Source organism: Canis lupus, chromosome 6, assembly GCF_048164855.1.
Source record: "Canis lupus baileyi chromosome 6, mCanLup2.hap1, whole genome shotgun sequence".
Classification (NCBI taxonomy): Eukaryota; Metazoa; Chordata; class Mammalia; order Carnivora; family Canidae; genus Canis; species Canis lupus.
In genome coordinates this window covers 36,739,943-36,758,751 of record NC_132843.1, presented here as the reverse complement: position 1 = coordinate 36,758,751, position 18,809 = coordinate 36,739,943, and the positions used below count along the sequence as shown (strand labels likewise).

Sequence of the window (18,809 nt, the reverse complement as noted above, 5' to 3'; positions counted from 1 at the left end):
TATTATATTTGATTTCTGTTTAAAATGTAATTTTAAATGTAAATTTTAAATGTAAATTTTTTAAATTACATTTTAAACTATTTGCTGATGTAGAAATAGAAGCAATTCTGTACATTGAGTTTACAAATAGCCATCTTACCAAACTCTAATTAGTTATAGTAATTTGTCTATAGATTTTTGGGAAAGTTTTTTTATAGGAAGTCATATTGTCTGTGAATGATGACAGTTTGGTTTCTTTCTTTCCAAAGCTTATATTTAATCTTTTTATTTGACCACATTAGAAGTACAATGCTGAACAGAAGGGTTAATACTAAGCATCTTTATTTTGGGTTTGATTTTAAAGGAAATACTTCTAATGTTCTACTTATTTAACTATGATTGTTGAGGGGTTTTGGTCGAGAGTCTTAGATTAGATGAAGGAAATTCTCTTCTCTTTCTGTATTGTTCAAACTTTTTGTCATGAATTGTTGAATTGTATCTAATGCTTTATCGGCACTTAGTGTAATCATCATAAAGCTTTTCTCTTATTAATTTGGTGAATTATATGACTGCATTTTCTAATGGCAAACCAACTGAATTTCTTTAAGACAAACCTGATCATAATGGATTTTAATTTTACAAGTTTCTGGAATTGGTTTGCCAAGATCTAAAATAAAATTTTTGTTGGGACACCTGGGTGGCTCAGTAGTTGAGCATCTGCCTTCAACTCAGGGTGTGATCCTGGGGTCTGGGATTAAGTCCCACATCAGGCTCCCTTTAAGGAGTCTGCTTCTCCTTCTGTCTATATCTCTGCCTTCTCTCTGTGTCTCTCATGAATAAATAAATAAAATATTTTAAGAAATAAAATAAATAAAATAATAAAATAAATTTTTTTTGTATGTTCATGAGAAGCATAGCCCTTAATCTTCCTTTTTCATCTCATCCTTGGCAAGTTTGATCCTGGTATGAAATGATAATTATTCTCTTTCCTAAAAGAAGGTGTATAAAATTGTAGTGATCTGTTTCCCAAAAGTTTGGTTCCAGTCTCTTGCAAAATTATTTGGGATTGTGTGTGTGTGTGTGTGTGTGTGTGTGTGTGTGTGAAAATACTGATTTAAACAAATTGTTTTTGTTTTGCTGGTCATAGAATTTCAGGCTTTCTATTTCTTCTTGAATCTGTTTTTTTTAAAAGATTTATTTATTTACTTTAGAGAGAGCAAGAGACCAAGAGAATGAGCATACATGAACAGGGAAGGGGCAAAGGGAGAGGGAGAGAGAATCTTAAGCAGACTCTGCACTGAGCGCAGAGCTGTCACAGAACTTGATGTCACAACTCTGAGACCATGACATGATCTGGAACCAAGAGTCGGCTGCTTAACGAACTGTGCCATCCAGGGGCCTTTGAATCTATTTTATGAGCTATGTTTTTCTTGGAATTTGTGTATTCATAGATTCAATGTATTGGCACTTATGACTTCAGTCATATACAGTATTACTTTATCTTTTTAACCTCTGCTGCATCTATAATTATGACCCCCTTTTTATTTCTAATATCATTTGTTTATGCCTTCTTGCTTTTTAAAAATATTCCCACAAAATTTTATTTACTCTTTCTAATAATCAATATTTGGCTTTGTTTATATTCCATTTTATCTCTATTCCATTTTGTTAGTTTCTGTTCTTATCTCTTTTAATTTCTCTGAGTTTCTGTTGTTGCTGTTTTTCTAAATTCTTAAGTTGGATTCTTAGCTTATTAATTTTTAGCCTCCTTCTTTTCTCATATAATCATTTGACTATAACTTACTCTCGGAGTAGTACCCCACATGTTACAATATGGAATATTTTTATCATTCAGTTTAATTTTATTGCTCAACTGTGTTTGGGTATACTTGATATAAAACAAAACACACTGTTTTAAACCATGTAGTTCTGTGAATTTTAACAAATGCAAATACTGTGTAACTATTACCGGAATCAATATGTAGAAAGATTCAGTCTCTGTAGCCTGTTTCTTATGCTCCCTCTCAATCTCTATAACTCCAAGCATTAATCTGATTTCAGTCACGAAAGATTAGATTTGTCCTTCTAGCACTTAATATACCTGGAATCATGCAGTATGTACTTGTGTATGTGTATGTATGTGTGTGACTTCTTTCACTCAGTACAGTATTTTTAATATTCATCTGTGTTGTTTTACATATTAGTGACTTATTCTTTTTATTGCTAAGTGGTATTTCATTGTTAGAATATATAACAATTTATTGATTCAGTCAACTGTTCATGTACATTTGGGCCATTTCCAGTTTTTGTTTTTTTGTTTGTCTGAGTTTTTCTTTACTATTATGAATAGAGCTGCTATGAATAATCATGTACAAGTCTTTGGATGAGCATATTTTAATTTTGTTGGGTAAATACCTAAAAGTGGAATAGCTGGGGATGCCTGGGTGGTTCAGTGGTTGACCATCTGCCTTCCGCTCAGGGTGTGATCCCAGGGTCTGTGATCAGGTCCTGCACTGGGCTCCCCACAGGGAGCCTGCTTCTCCCTCTGTCTCTGCCTCTCTCATGAATAAATAAATAAAAAATCTTTTTTTTTAAAATGGAATCTCTGGATCCTATGATAAATATACATGTAACTTTTTAAAAATCTCTGAAATGGTTTTCTAAGTGTCTATATACTGTTTTGTATGCCCTCTACCAATGTATCAGAATTCCAGTTGCTCCACAACCTCACTATCACTTGATATTGTCAATCTTTTAATTTTTTAGACACTATAATGGGAATTAGATATTATAAATGCATGATGACATTTAATTATGATTTTAATTTACATGCCTCTGATTACCAATTAGGTTGAACATTATTTTTATGTGCTTATTGATCATTTGTATGTCTTTTGTGAGATATCTTTTTCCTATCTAAATTTTTTATCTATTATCAATTTATAAGCATTATCCATGTATTCTTAATATAAGTTGTTTGTCAGATATGCTGTATCTACCTGTGGTGTATACATATAATCTCCCACTCTGTGACTTGCACTTTCATTTTCATAACAATACTTTTTGAAGAGCAAAAACTTTTAATGCCGATGAAAGGTAATTTGTTCATGTTTTCCTTTTATGAATTATGTTTTTTGGTTCTTATTATTTCACTTATAATTCTCCTGTGACCTATTAGTTATTTTGAGGTGTGATTTTTAGGTTCCAAATACATATTCTTTTGTTATATTTTGTTATTTATTTTTAATTTAACATCATTTTAACCAGAAAACATAGTCTGTATGATGCCATTTAAAAAGATTTAAAGTGGGATGCCTGAGTGGCTCAGTAGTTGAGTGTCTACCTTCAACTCAGGATGTGATCCCAGCGTCCTGGGATCAAGTCCTGAATCAGGCTCCCTGCTTCTCCTTCTGCCTATGTCTCTGCCTCTCTCTGTGTTTCTCATGAATAAATAAATAAAAGCTTAAAAAAAAAGATTTAAAGTAAATTTTACAATGTATGTTCAATTTGTGTATTCATTCCAAGAGCTGAATCTAAGATTTTGATTTTATATGTTAAATTCAGTTTAATACTTTTGTTATTTGAATTGTCTATTTCCTTACTAGCATTTTGTTTGATCTATTAATTACTAAGAAAGATGTGTTGCAATTTCCCATGTCAGTGGTAGATATTTCAATTTTTTATTGTAGAGGTAACAATTTTTTGCTGTACATAGTGTAAGGCTATGTTATTAAGTCCAGAGTTAGTATAGTCTCTTGGTGAACTGAATCTTTACTATAATCCAATCTGATGCCATCTATCTTTCAACTAGCAAATTTAGCCCACTTATATTTATTGTAATTACTGGCATATTTGTTTTTCTGCTTTTAGGGCTTTTGTTTCTTTTGGATTGGCTGTTTTTTCCCCCTTGGTAGTGAATTAGAAATTATGCACTATTTCTGGAGGTTTCTTTTGGTGGTTTGTGTGTGTGTGTGTGTGTGTGTGTGTGTGATTACTATTGCAACTTTACCATACATACTTAATGTAGCAAATCCAAAATTCAATCACCATCTCTACTTCTTGGATAATACAAGGATCTTTAAAATCTCTAATTACCCTGCATCTAGGTCACATGCTATATTTGCCTAGTATTTTAGCTATATTTGGAATTATTTTTAAATCCACACATTAAATATTGTTTTGTAGATTTACCTACATATTTGCCAGTTTGTTTGCTTGCCATCTCTTCTTGCATCAGACTTTATTTCTGCTGTTCATTTTCTTCTTTCTGAAGTATATGCTTCAGAAGTTCCTTTGGTTAGAATCTGTTGGTGATAGGCTTTATTTTTGTTCATTTGAAAAAAATTTTATTTCATTCTCATTCTTGAAAGATAATTTTAGAGTACAGAATTCTAGATTGAGTTAATTTGCACCCCATTGCCCAAGTATTTTCTGGTTTCTGTTAGTCTAATTGCTATCAGCTATCTTTTGTCTCCTGGTGCTCTTATCTTCTCTTTGTTTTTCACATGCTGATGCTTCTCTTCAATACATCTAGGTTTATGTGTATTACTCCTTATCCTGCCTGTGATCAGGCTTATAGTAACTGATTCTCAGGGGAGATTATTATTATCTGTCTGGAGCAAAGGCAGAGACGAAAGGCTTCACTTTGCAGATATTTCCTTGCCTACCTTTTTTCTGAGGGTGCAGCTCCTTCAAGTGTTTCTGCTTAACAGGGTTTGTAGTTCAGATCCTCCAGTTTGCAAAATGTAAGGCCTAGTCTCCTGCTTCTCAAGTGGCTATTGATTTCCTGAGTGTGTGGTATTGCCTTTTGCATTTGGTGCAGCACCAACTGCAGCATTCACGTATACCCGATCTCTTGGCTTCTGCTTACTCTGAATTTTGCTGACCCTTGTGCCTTTTCTGTAACTTCTTGTCAGCTCAACCATGTATATAAAAGGATATTTTGTGTTATTTATCTGGCCTATGGGTCTTTTGCAGTGGTGGGAAGCTTTTCAGACTACCTAGTTTGTTGTACTATCCAGTCCTGAAGTAGAACTTTTAACAAGTATTTTTAGCTATATTTGGAATTATACTTAGAACTATGTTTGGAGGAGCCATAAAGAGTGAGAACACACAACCTCAGCCTTTTAGGACTTTGCCATCTTGTTGATGAAACAAGACTAATACACACGTGGCCATTAGAGAACAATTCAGGAGTAAACTAGGGAGGAAACAACCGCAGGATTTGTTCAGAGGAAAGAAAGACAGACTGTTAAGTAATTATTGGTAATTAGAACTTTCTGTGCCCCCAGATCACCCTGCATGGGTACCCTCCAATTTTGTGTGTGAGTAGATCCATTTCTGAATATGGAGTTGCGTCAAATATTTAGAATAGAAGATGGAGCACAATAATGGGTCCTAGTAGACCTCAGCCATAATAGGAATGCTGAGATTCTTGCTGATGGGTATAAAGGTCCCAGACTGATAATTAGAAGTTAGGAGCATTTATGCTTCTGGTACTGCCACCATCTAACTGCAAATTTGGGCACTTCATTCCCTTTTCTAGGCCTCAGCTTTCCCATATGTTGAATGCATGTTAGGGTGACTATATTAATTGCTAATACATTTGCATCAGAGGACTAAAGTGTTCGAAGAGACTACCACCAGAGACTCTGAGCCATCATTTATCTTGAAGGAGGAGAATTTCTCTGGGAGGTGTAGGAGGTACAAACTTCCCTCCCCCGATTTTTTGTCTCCCTTCTTCTTGGTGTTTATAAGTTAAGGTTTCACACAGCTTTGATGGCCAGATTGTCTCAGTTGAATTCTCAGAGATAATTGGGTATTTCTAAGGGTAATAATTCAATGCAAGGAAATTATAGTCAATGGTAGTAACCATGAACAACTGACAACAACAAGCACTGGTAAGACAGTGGGTAGTCAAAATGCTTGATCAGGGATAGGGTCAAATTAGTTCTTAAGTTAAAAAGAAGGCAGGGGATCCCTGGGTGGCTCAGTGGTTTAGCGCCTGCCTTTGGCTGAGGGTGTGATCCTGGGTTCCTGGGATCGAGTCCCACGTCGGGCTCCTTGTGTGGAGCCTGCTTCTCCCTCTGCCTGTGTCTCTGCCTCCTCTCTCTCTCTCTATCTCTCATGAATAAAAAAATAAAATCTTTAGAAAATAAAAAGAAGGCAGAGCTGAGAGTCTAGTAGTATGAACAGTCAGCTCTTGACTGACAGAAAATTTTGTAGTGTCATAAGAACATTCCTTTGGACATATCTAATGTGAGTGCCTTAGGCTGGATACACTTCTAAGTTCTAAACTGATGAGTTCAGAATGTGAGTAGAATAGAGCAAGTGTGAGAAAGAAGGCTGAATGAAGTTCAAGCCCAGAAAAGGGTAGTTTTTTGTTTTTATGTTAAATTCCAGATATTCATTGCCTTTTATGTGATCAACCTTTTTACTACAAGATAAATATAAGGAATTAATTTAGTGTTCTAGTTCATTTGGTTTGGACTGGTGCACAGAAATATGATGTTCAAAGAGGGTGTTGTATATAGGGGGAAGAATTTGAGATTTGGGCTGATAAATTGAAGGATGGATGATATCTATGCAGGAAGACTCCTTGTGGGAGGCATTTCTTGATCTAAGATTTAATGAAAGAGGAAACAGGAAGAAAAGTATCATTCCTTAAAAATCCTAATGTAGATGACCCTTAACATGAAGATGCTGTGAAACATTGCAAGGAAGTCCCAACAAGGGGACCTACTGCAGGAGACTTGTGATCTACTCCCCCCCGCACAGGTGGTGATTCTATGCCCCTTCACCGGCATCCAGCAGACCTTTCCTTGCAGCAACTGGCTGGATGAGAAGAAGGTGGATGGGCTGATCGAGAGGCAGCTCTATGAGATGGTGTCTCTCAGGAAGAAGAGGCTGAAAAGTAGGTGGAGAGGGCCCAGAGGCTGGTGGCCTCCCAGATAGGGCCAGCAGAGGCCGGGATGTCAGACCCCTGGGCAAGAACTCCACTTTGAAGGGGTCTGCTTCTGCTTCTCAGTTCTTCTCTAGAGAGGAAGGGGATGGACCTGGTGGGAAATTCATTTCTCCAAGGTGTAGGCCACATAGAGTTATATGCCTGGCACCAAGGCTGGTTCCCTTGTGACCCCAAATTTGATAAGCTTCTGTGATGGGCTAGATGTTAAACCGGATGGTTCAACACAGTACACTCTGAGTATACATAGGAAACAAGGAGCTCTTTTCCTTATCTAAAACATACTTATAGGCTTTTGCCATTAAAAGGAACATTGAGGTACCCTTCTTCAAATAGCAAGGAATCCTTGGGTCCCTAATATTGGCACCTGTTCTGGTGAGTTTCTGAGAGTGAGCACTATACCTGTATATGATCTGCACTTCAGTCCTGAACACCTGTATTTGCTTCTCTTCCCCACTGGTAACATGAAAAATTCTTTATTCTTAAAGTTTATGGGGCAACTTGACCTGTCTCTGCAGAATTTCCTTGGTCCCTATGGGTCTGGACAACCGACTTGAAGAAAGCTGGTACCAACTCTCCCATCTTCATCCAGATTTATGGGCAGAAGGGACGAACGGACGAGATTCTCCTGAATCCCAACAACAAGTGGTTAAAACCAGGCATAATTGAGAAATTTAGGGTAGGAGAGAAGTGCAATGGGGTGGGAGGGAAGAAGGAGGAAGGAGGAAGGGATGTTAAAGGTATTTGTCATGAGAATGGTTTTCTAAGCCAGATTTTGAATCAAGTTTGAGGACAAAAGGGTGCTACAAGAAATTCAGGGCCCTGCAAGAGGTGCCAGAGTGATCTATTGATTGAATGGGGTATACTTTGGAGTTGTGGCCCTTCACCTGAATCAAACACTTCAGAACCAAACTTGGGAGAAAGAAGTAGGTATGGATGTTCTTGAAGAGCTTAGAAACTTGGGGAATCATTGTCAAACAGAGGCTCCAGGCACATTAATGTCCAGTCACCTGATCTGGAGTGAATGAGAGAGTGAGGAGCAAATCGAAGGGAAAGTGTAAATAGTAGAATATCTTAAAAGAAATTTAGCTTTAAATTTCTGGTGCCATATATAACTAGAGCAAGGTTTGTTTTGCCAACAGAAGTGTGCTCTGACCTTTAGGGGAGAATGATTTGTAATTTTCAGCTGTCTTCCCAGAGCACCCCACTGGTGCTTCTGTTATAGACTGAGTTCATTGCTCTTCATGTATTTGTCTTCCTGGCTAGACTGTGAGCCCCTAGGGAAAGGGCACGACTGCTGTATTGATCTTTTTGTCTGTTTTAGTGCCCAGCGGAGCCCTGGGGCTGTGGGCCTGTGCTAATTTGCAGGGCTGCCATATGGGTTTTGTTACTGGGAGTTTATTGCTTGGAAGATTTTCTTTATTCTGGATCCTACTGTGGGTCAGTTATTTTTGTTCGGTTTCACCAGGCCAGACCGAACCTAGGCCCTACATGGCTGTCTCGCCCTCATGTGCCTCTGGTTGCAAAGGCATGAGAGGATAAAGTATATGAGGGGGACTTGAAGCAAAGCCATCCTTGCTGCTGAAGATGTGGCCCAGAGTGGGTGCCCTCCTGGCAGGCGGTCAGCTGTGAGGATAAACATATTTTACTGGATTATGTCTACCCTAACCTTGTTATTTCTCCCCATAGATTGAGCTCCCAGATCTTGGCAGGTTTTACAAGATTCGAGCATGGCATGACAGAAGGAGCCCTGGTTCTGGATGGCATTTAGAAAAGGTGAAGTGTGCCATCTTGGGGCTTGGGAAGTAGTTGGGAGAGGAACCAGAGTGGTCCCTTTCTAATGACCCTGTCTCATCAGTTTGCCTTTGTGTCTGTTGGGAGTGGGAGTGGGTAACCATGGGTCTCACAGTGAAACCTGAATTTGGACATAGGACACGGGGACTTCCTGATGGGGAGAGAATCTCCAAAGTAGACTGAGAAAATGCTCAGGTGTTCAGGAGACTTGTATGCTTCCCCAGGCACCTGGCTGCTAGGCAAGCATGGGTCTCCAGGGAGCAGAAGGGATAGATGTTAATCTGGTATTCCATCTTCCACAAGAGTCATCTCTATGGGACGGCGGCCTTGGCCTGCCTTTGAGGAGATAGCAGAACGGGGACCCCAGGGTGTGGTATATCTCTGGTACACCCCCTTGCTCACCCAGAACTTCATTCCAGATGACCTTAATGAACACTCTGACCAAGGACAAGTATAACTTCAACTGTAATCGCTGGCTGGATGCCAATGAAGATGACAATGAGATTGTGAGAGAAATGACTGCAGAGGGCCCAACAGTGCGGAGGATAATGGGCAGTGAGTATTGACCAGCTCTCCATCCCGAGGTAGGCAGTAGAACTCCTGGTCAGCATGCCAGTGGGGGTCTGGCCCACGAGTCTTGTCCACTGTACCTCATCAGGCCCCCTCCAAATGCCAGGTTGCAGTCAGTAGTTCCCAGCCTTATGACAGGCTTGCAGGAGGCATCTCTAAGTTGTGATGCCAGAGCCTGTGGTGGTGGGTGTGGGGGAGGGAGGTGACATGTATGGGTCTTCAGGTGGCTGAGGGATGAGAGGAACCTCCACTGAGCAAGGTTTCTCCACAGCCTTCCTGACGTTAAAGAAGCATTCTCTTCAATTTATGTGTGAGACGCTCCCCCAAAAGGAAAGCTGTATCTAGAAGCCACGATTGGCTGCCCCAGATGAGTCTTCTGTTTCTAATTAAGGCTTATAGGAGAGGAACTAAGCTTTTAATTTGGGGTCCATTTTCCACATTCAAAGAAGTAAAGGGAGATCATTTTGCCTCCACATTATAGTAGCAGAATAGACAAAGACACAGCACATGTCCTGTCCTTTTCCCTTGGCAGACGTTACAGAGTGATCACAGCCTTCTCTCCCGCTGAGTCTGAAATGAGTTTCAAAGCTCTCAATACAGCACTCCAAGCAGACATTAGTAATTGATCAGGATTGACACTTAACATAATTAACATCTTTGCTATCACTGTGGCAGCTGTTAATTTTTTAAGTGTAGGAATACTGTAAAATTGCAAAGAGTTAAGAATATATAGAAAACAATATCACCCATAGTCCTGATAGCTCTTCTAAATATTTGGATAGTGTCACTTCTCAGACATTTGTACATCCAGTAGAAGCTCTGTATATGTTTGTTAAAATGATTTAAATAGAAGTAAATGCTCAAAAACATAGAAACCCCACAGAGCAAATATCTACTAAGAAATCACCCCACCTATTAGTCTGATTAGGCAATGCTTGCAATTGGCAGTATCTATCATCAACTTTATGGTGGTTCTTCATTTTTAATTAAAAATGTGACCATAGAATATTTGGGTTCAGAAGCTTTTAAAATATCCTGATGCAGTTCAGGCAAGTGAGGAGTTCTTGTCCTGATTATATAGTTTGAGACAGAGTCAGACCTAGAGCAAGGTCTTCCAGCTCCTGGGTCAGGGGCTCTACACTGTCTTTTCAAATTTGGTAATATTTTCTGTGGCAACAAAGAAGTCCTCTACCTGGGAACAAGTAGGTAACAGGATTCTTCCCCAAAATGGGGTATGATATAATAATATAGTCCATCGAGGCAGAGATACACCTGCTCTTATGGATCTGTCCCCTTTGTGTGCCAGAATTGAGCCTGCAGGTTTGAACCAAGTAGGGGGGGGGGGGGCTTGTCTTGGGACCTAACCACCTCCTTGCTCTTTCTAACCAATTCTCAGGACTTTAGCTCCTCACTTCCTGTTTCTGAAATTACCTGGACCTTTCATTCCTGAGCCTTTTTTTGCTGGTTGCCTCTCAAATTTCACACTTGACAGCTCTGAGCCATTCTCTCTGGTCTGGTATATCAGGGATCCTCAAACTTTCATGTGCTGTATCATCCAGAGGGCTTGTTGAAACGCAGAGCACTCAGCCCCACTCACAGGGTTCCTGATTCAGGAAGTCGGGGGTGAGACCCAGGAATTTGTCTCACAGATTTCTAGGTGATGCTGCTGGTGAGGAACCACTGTGCCAAGGTATTATTTGCTTTTCCGGGGACTGTCAAGTTCCCAAAATCTTGCTGCTGTTATCTGTGTTGTCCCTATCACCTAGGTTTATCAATGAAAACTTTTTTTTTTCATTTGGTTAAGTCCTGGAAACATCTGTACATTGTCATTTTAGTGAAGTTTTCCCAGAAAGAAATCTACCATTTTTACTTAGAATGCCCAAGATGTTCTTTACCTCTACCTCCTCTTTACCTTGACGGAAGCCTGGCTACCCTGTCCCTCCAAATCTGTTTTTCCTCCTCCCAGACTGTGGGACCAGGGGGAGGATGTTTGCCTGACTCCCTCCCTCTGCACTCTCAGACTTGGGGCTCACACCATCTCACGATGTCACCTCAGCCCCGGATCAATCCCATCTCTGGTTACTTTTTTATTTCAATGAAGATGGTATAATGTGTCTCTTGGTCATCCTTCAGACCCCCAACTCCCACCATTGTTCTAGGGCAGTGTATTATCAGTCTGCTCGGGCTCCCATAACAAAATACCACAGACCAGGGGCTTAAACAACAGAAATTCATTTTCTCACAATTCTAGAGAAGTGCAAGATGAACGTGTCAGCAGGGTTGGATTCTTCTGAGGCCTCTCTCTTTGGCTTATAGATGGCAGCCTTCTTGCTGCGTCCTCACACAGTCTTCCCTCTAGTGTGCCCTTGTCTGTGCCCTAATCCCTTCTTCTGTCATATGGATTAGGGTCCACCCATAGGATCTCATTTTAGCTTAATCACCTCTTTAAAAGCCCTACCTCCAAATCATCACATTCTGAGATACTGTGGGTTAGGACTTAAACAAATGAATGGGATGGGGGGAGACACAATTCGACTCCACCCCAGAGATGCCGATTAGACTTTTTGAGGGCTATACCTGAGAATCTGCATCTTCATCAAGCATACCAAGTAATTTTTTTGCACATCAAAACTTCAGAGCCTTTGACCTGCCTCTTTCAAAGTTCATGTGCAAAATCCCCTCACCCGCATCCTAGTTCTCATCTACTTTGCTGATCACTGCCTCCCACCTACTTACCCCTCACCTTAGTACCTCACTCAGGATCATCACATGAAGCTCTTCTGAGCAACACATCCTACCTCTGGCTGGGGCTCCTGCCTCCCAACCCTCTCATGACCTGGGTGACACCCCACCCCATCCTGGAAGTCCTTCTAGCTCCTTCTTCCCAACAGTTTCCCTGGCCTGTCTCATGGATGTGTGGAGGATGGAGTTTAGGGACAAATCTTTAATAAGTCATCAAGGAGAGAAGAAGAGGTACTGGAAATGGGCAAGAATGGGCTAGAGAGAGGGAAAATTCAGGAGATATTCTGAATGTGGCTCTGGCAGGACTTAGTGAAAGAATGCTGTGGAGACACAATGGGAAGATGAACTTTCTGCCCAAGATCATGGGAGAAATTGCAGAGGAAGTGCCATTTGAGCTAGGTGTTCTCTGAGTAGGGATTTGACAGACAAGGAGAGATTGGTGAGGAGGAAGAGCATGTCTATAGGTTATACTTGTAAATGTGCATGTAACATTTTAAACAGGGTAAAGATGTAAGGCTGTCACAGCTGTTGGTTTTTGTCTTCTGTGATACTATTAAGGAACCATTTTATTTTTTTTTAAAGGTGTTATTTATTTATTTGAGAGACAGAGAGCTTGAGAGAGAGACAGAGACAGAGAGAGAGAGAGAGAGAATGAGCAATTGGGGTGAGGAGCAGAGGGAGAGGGAGAAGCAGACTCCTAGCTGAGCAGGGAACCTGTCCAGGAGCTCTATCCCAGGACCCCAGGATCATGACCTGAACTGAAGGCAGACTCTAAACCAACTGAGCCACCCAGGTGCCCCTTAAAGAACCATTTTAATGAAAAAAAAGAAAAAAGAAAAGTCTCTAGTGAACAGTGTTGGATGGAAGAGCTGTCTATCCTGGCTCTAATAGCAGTTTGATGTCTTCTAGAGGGTCCCTGGCAGTACTTTCCGGCCCATGTTAACTTGGATTCTATCTCCCAGATGCTTTATCTGGCCCCCATAAACTGCTGTTGTGCTTGGAACTCCCCCATGTCCTCATTCATCTCTACAGGAATTTGGATCTCCGCTGGTGGCAAGTCCCACTTCCCCAGTTGGTACCAGGGTATAGTAAATAATGTGCAGGGCTTCCTAGCAGTTGCTCAAGTGGAAAAGTCTTGGACTCACATAAAATAAGGACAAATTTAAAACCAATTCTCAGGGCACCTGGGTGGCTCTGTTGGTTAAGCAGCTGACTCTTGGTTTCTGCTTAAATTATGACCTCAGGGTCCTGGGATCAAGCCTTGCCTCTACACAGTCTGCTTGTCCCTCTCCCTGCCTCACCCCCACTCCTCCACCCCCGTGCCCCTTACACACATACGCACTTTCTCTCTCAAATAACTAGATATACATACATACTTACCAGTTCTCTGATTTTGAATTGTGTACTCCTGGCTTATTTAAAAAAAAACAAGGGCCAAAGAAGCAATTAATGCCATATCTGGCTTTGAGGGGTGACCTAACTGACGAACACAGACCACATAGGCACCGCTTACGATGCACTGCCCTTCCTCAGGAGTTCTGTGAGACACTAGAAGCAATGAGATCTGCCTGCTCTCCTGCGTGTGCCACAGAAATGATTATACACCACTGATGAGTGGCCAAGAGACCACTGGACTCGACTGCTGGAAAGAGGAGCTTCTTGTTAATCAGGCTGAGGTGTAATTTTTAAATTAGAGTACAAGAGGCTCTGGTACTTACCCATCTGTTTGAAGTCTTTCACTGCTGATGGCTAACAATACAATTATTTTTAATGGTCCGTAGGCTTCCTGCCAGGAAGGCACTTGGGACCTCAATGGCTGGTGGCTGGGAGGATCCCCTGGAGGAGATCAGGAGCCCCTAGAACTTCCAGCCAAATGGACCTTAGTGCTCCTGAACAAACAGGAGTGGAATTTCCAGGCAAAGGGATTTGCTACATTCCCTCCCAGTTTGCTCCTGGATTTGCTACATTCCCTCCCAGTTTGCTCCTGGGAATTGCCCGATAGCTACAGCTGAAGAAGCAGAACTGAACTTCATCAGGACTAAGACACTAAGCGAGGCTGGTGTTCCTCCTGCCCTTCTGTGCTTCCACATTCCAGTACTCACTCCCTTAACGCTGTTCATCCCTCTTACTGCCACCAGCTCTATCACTAGGAGCTAAACACAAGAGCATCAGCTTCATTTATGCAGAGGCTGAAAGCTGAAGGCTGAGAAGGCTTAGAATTTGTATCCTAGCAGAGGTGATTGGAGAAGGTAGAGAAGCTCTAAGTTCAGGGGCTGTGGCCCCGTGAAGAGGTGGTATTGGGGGCAGGAGACGTTTGCAACCCCCTTGGTTCCTGTGCCCTCCTGGTGCCAGCTTTGTGGACAGGTGGTCTCTCCTTGCCCATCGCTCTGACCAGACTTTTGCTGCACACACTGTATCTACATAGACCCACGGATTTAAGGCCAAATTTAATTTTCAGATGTCTCTATATCTCCAAATAAAAGTGGGTATATTCCTGAGAAACTAATTTGTACACTGACTTTAACTTTTTTGGTGATTTGTATCAATCCGGATATACTTTGTCTTCACTTTAGATGAATCACCAACAGTAGCATCCAATTTTTAAAACAGTGGCTTTATTGAGCTATAATTCATGTACTATACAATTCGTCCATTTAAAGTGTACAGTTCAGAGGCGGTTTAGTATATTGATAAAATCATGCATCCATCACTACTATCAAATTCTAGAACATTTTCATCACCCCCAGAAGAGATGTGGTATCCATTAACAGTCACGTTCTGTGTTTTACTTCACTCCTCAGACTCTGACAACAAATTATCTATTTTTTGTTGTTGTTGTTTCTATAGATTTGCCTATTCAGGACATTTCATATAAGTGGAATCATATAATAAGTGACCTTTTATGTCTGGCTTCTTAGCATGTTTTTAAGATCCATCCACACTGTAGCACATATCAGTATTTCATTTCTTTTTATTGCTAAATAATATCTCATCGTATAGTTAGATCATATTCAACTGTTGTTGGACATTTGGGTTGTTTCTACTTTTTTTGGCTATTACGAATAATGCTGCTATGAACATTCAGGTATAAGTCTTTGTGTGGATTAGGTTTTCATTTCTCTTGAATGGAATTGCTGGGTTATATGGTAACTCTTTGTTTAACTTTTTAAGGATCTATCAAACTGTTCTTCAAAATAGCTGCACTATTTTACATTCCCATCAGCAGTGTGTGAGGGCTCCAATTTCTCCACATTCTTGCCAACGCTTCTTCTTTATTATTCTTTTTCCAGATTATTTTAGGTATTCTGGGTCCCTTTCAATTCAATATGAATTTTAGAATCAGCTTTTCAGTTCCTACAAAGAGGTCAGCTGGCATTCTGACAGAGGTTATATTTTATATGTGGATCCATTTGAGAATTATCACCGTCTTAATAGTGTTAAGTCTTCCTCCAGTCAGTAAACGTGGGATGTTTTTCCAATTATTTAAGTAATTTTTATTTTTTTCAACAATATTTTGTAGTTTTCAGAGCATGTTTCTCACTCATTTTATTAAATTTATCATATTTATCATATTATTATGCTCTTTTGAATGGAGATTTTTTGTTTCATTTTCAGATTGTTTATTGCAAAAGAATAGAAATACAATTGATTCAGGTATATTGATCTTATACTCTACAACTTTGCTGAACTCATTTATTAGTTCAAATAGTTTTTAATGGAAACCTAAAGATTTTCTATATAAGATCATGTCATCTATGCATACAGATAGTTTTACTTCTTCCTTTCCAATATGGATGCCTAACTGCTTTGGCTAAAACCTCCAGTACCATGTTGAAAACAAATGGTGAGAGCAAATACCCTTGTCTTGTTTCTGATCTTAAGGAAGGCATCCAGTCTGTCACCATTAATTATGTATTAGCTGTGGATGTTTCATAGATGACTTAATGGGTTGATGAAGTTTCCTTTTATTCCTAGTTTTCTGATAGTTTTCTTATCATGAAAGAGTGTTAGATTCTGTCATATGTTTTTTTCTGAACCTATTGAAATGATCATGTTACATTTGTGTTTTATTCTATTGATGTGATACATTATATTAATTGATTTTTCAAAACTTGTATCCTTAGGATAAATTCTACTTTGTCAAGGTATAAATCCTTTATGTTGCTGCACTTGGTTTGCTAGTATTTTGTTGGGGATTTTTGCATCCATATTCATAAGAGAGATAGGTCTGTAATGTTCTTTTCTTGTGATGTCTGTGTCTGGTTTGGTATCAGGGTAATGCCGATCTCATAAAATATTGGAAACATTCTGCCTTATTTTTTGGAAGAATTTGAAAAGAACTGGTATTAATCCTTCTTTGAATCCTTGATAGAATTCAGTGGTAAAGACATTTAGGCCTCAGCTTTTCTTTGTGAGTAGCTTTTTTATTACTGATTTAATCTTTACACTTGTTTTAAGTCTGTTCAGATAAAGCCAGTTCTGTTAGCCACTCTTTTACTTTCAACCTATTTCTGTCTGTGAATCTATGGTGTATCTCTGTATATAGCAGGTAGTTAGATCTATTATCAGTTTTGCCAATCTTTGTGTAATAGTGTGACTTTTTTGGTGTTTGCTGACAGCTTTCAAACTACACTATGCTTCCCCCTTTCTGCCTGACATCTAGCAATTTGTTAAGAAGACTGAATGCTCTCCCTTAGCATTGGTGGAAACTTGAAGCCATGCAAGTGCTTACCCATGCAAGGGAGGGTCTCAAGCTATTTTTAGACTTTCTTGGAAACCTACCATACTCTCCCAGGAACTCTTCATTATGTGAACGATACATCTTATATTCACTTTTGGTACACGTGAGACATCATCAGCCTTGATATATGAGCAAATATGTGGTGAAAGGACCCATCTTGTCTCTGCAGGATGACCACACTCTGCCTTTTGATTGAAATATTTAGTCCATTTACATTTAATGTAATACTGATATAGCAGGATTTATGCCTGCCGTTTTGCTATTGTTTTTTATGTTTTGTATCTTTTTTTGTTGTTGTTCTTCTATTTTTATACTACCACTTTATTTTGTGTTAAATAAATATTTTCTGGAATACCATTTTATTTCCCTTGTTTCTTTTAATATGTATTTTTCTTATTTTCAAATGGTTTCCCAGAGAATTACAATTAACATCTTAACTTATAATTCAGATTAATACCAACTTCATTTCAATAATATACAAAAACTTTCCTCTGATATGTTTGTTCTCCTCCCCCTCCTTTATGTTACACTGTCTTACAAATTATATCTGTATACGTTATAAAGCCCTAATGAAGTTTTATACTTATTGCTTTATGCAGTTGTCTTTTATATGAGATATGAAAAGAAAATAATTACAAATATTATACGATACCATCTATATATTTACTATGTCATTACTTTTCCTGGTGCTCTTCGGGTGAATTCTTCGTTGCTGCCTAATGTCTAATGTGAAGGATTCCCTTTAAATTTTCTTGGAGGGCAGGTCTACTAGTGATGATTTTTTTTTCAGTTTTTGTTTATCTGGGGATATCTTAATATCTTTTTCATTTTTAAAAATAGACTTTATTTTTTAGAGCAGTTTTAGGTTCACAGCAAAATTGGGAGGAAGTATAGAGATTTATCATATATTCCCTTCCCTTGCACATGCATATGCTCTCCATTATCATCATCACCTACCAGAATGACACATTTGTTATAATTAATGAGCCTACATTGATACATCCTTAGCACCCTGAGCTCATGGTTTACTTGTGAAGAACTCTTGGTATTGTACATTCTGTGGGTTTGGACAAATTTATAATCACATGTATCCACCATTATGGTAATATAAAGAGTAAATTCACTGCCCTAAAAAGTCCTTTGTGCTCTGCCTATTTACCTCTCCCTTCCTTTCCACCAAAACCCTGGCAACCATTGATCTTTTTACTGTCTCCATAGTTTTGCTTTTCCTACTGTAACATTTTTTAACTTTGTCAAGACCTATAATCCACTGATTTTTATCACCTTCTTCTTATACTCAGTTTTCTCTATACCTTGCTCAGATTGCCATTATAATCTACCTCTAAACCTGCTGTTTGTTACCTTTTCTGTCCTTATATCTCTCTATCATACTTGCCTAGATAAACCCTATCCTAGGTAAAGCCAAACAAATGACCTATTCAGTCATTGTAGACTTGCTATAGGAAAACATGCAGCCTTGCAGACTGGTCTCATTTTAAATTCATATATGACTCAGTATATCTCAATTTGTATTCAAGGCTGTCCTACAAACCTATCACTGACTTTGTGGCCACACCTCTGCTCTTCCTCCAGTCTCTATAGTTGTAGTTTCTTGAATCCTAGCAAAGCTAGTACTCTATCTATGCTCTAGTCATTTTTCTTCTTCCTCTCTAAAGAACTTCACTCATTCTTCCCTCCTGCATTATCATTTTCTTTTTCTCTACAGGATCATTCCCATTTATTATGATAATCTAGTATCTCACATATTAAACATTTTAAAATACAACTTCTCTAACTTATACCCCACTCCAGCTATTATTTTTCTTTTGTATTCCTCTTCACAACAGACTAATTGAAAGGTTTACATCCAGGCATCCAGGTACTATATCGACTTTCTCACCTCCTATTCTGTTTTGCTATTGTTTTTTATGTCTCATATCTTTTTTGTGTGTTCTACCACTTGGTAGTATAAAAATGGTTAAAGCAAACTCTTGCTATAGGGCTCTTCCCTCCCTCCACAAT

General features: G+C 39.2%; 1 protein-coding gene across 1 annotated transcript in view; it reads left to right on the top strand.

Moving 5' to 3' along the window:
• Positions 1 to 18,809, top strand: part of LOXHD1 (lipoxygenase homology PLAT domains 1) — a 167,089-nt gene that overhangs the window by 57,812 nt on the left and 90,468 nt on the right. Inside the window, exons 9-12 of the mRNA XM_072829473.1 lie at positions 6,757 to 6,892; positions 7,459 to 7,619; positions 8,630 to 8,716; positions 9,154 to 9,289. Coding sequence (XP_072685574.1) covers positions 6,757 to 6,892; positions 7,459 to 7,619; positions 8,630 to 8,716; positions 9,154 to 9,289 — 520 coding nt within the window. The remainder of the gene's footprint in view (positions 1 to 6,756; positions 6,893 to 7,458; positions 7,620 to 8,629; positions 8,717 to 9,153; positions 9,290 to 18,809) is intronic.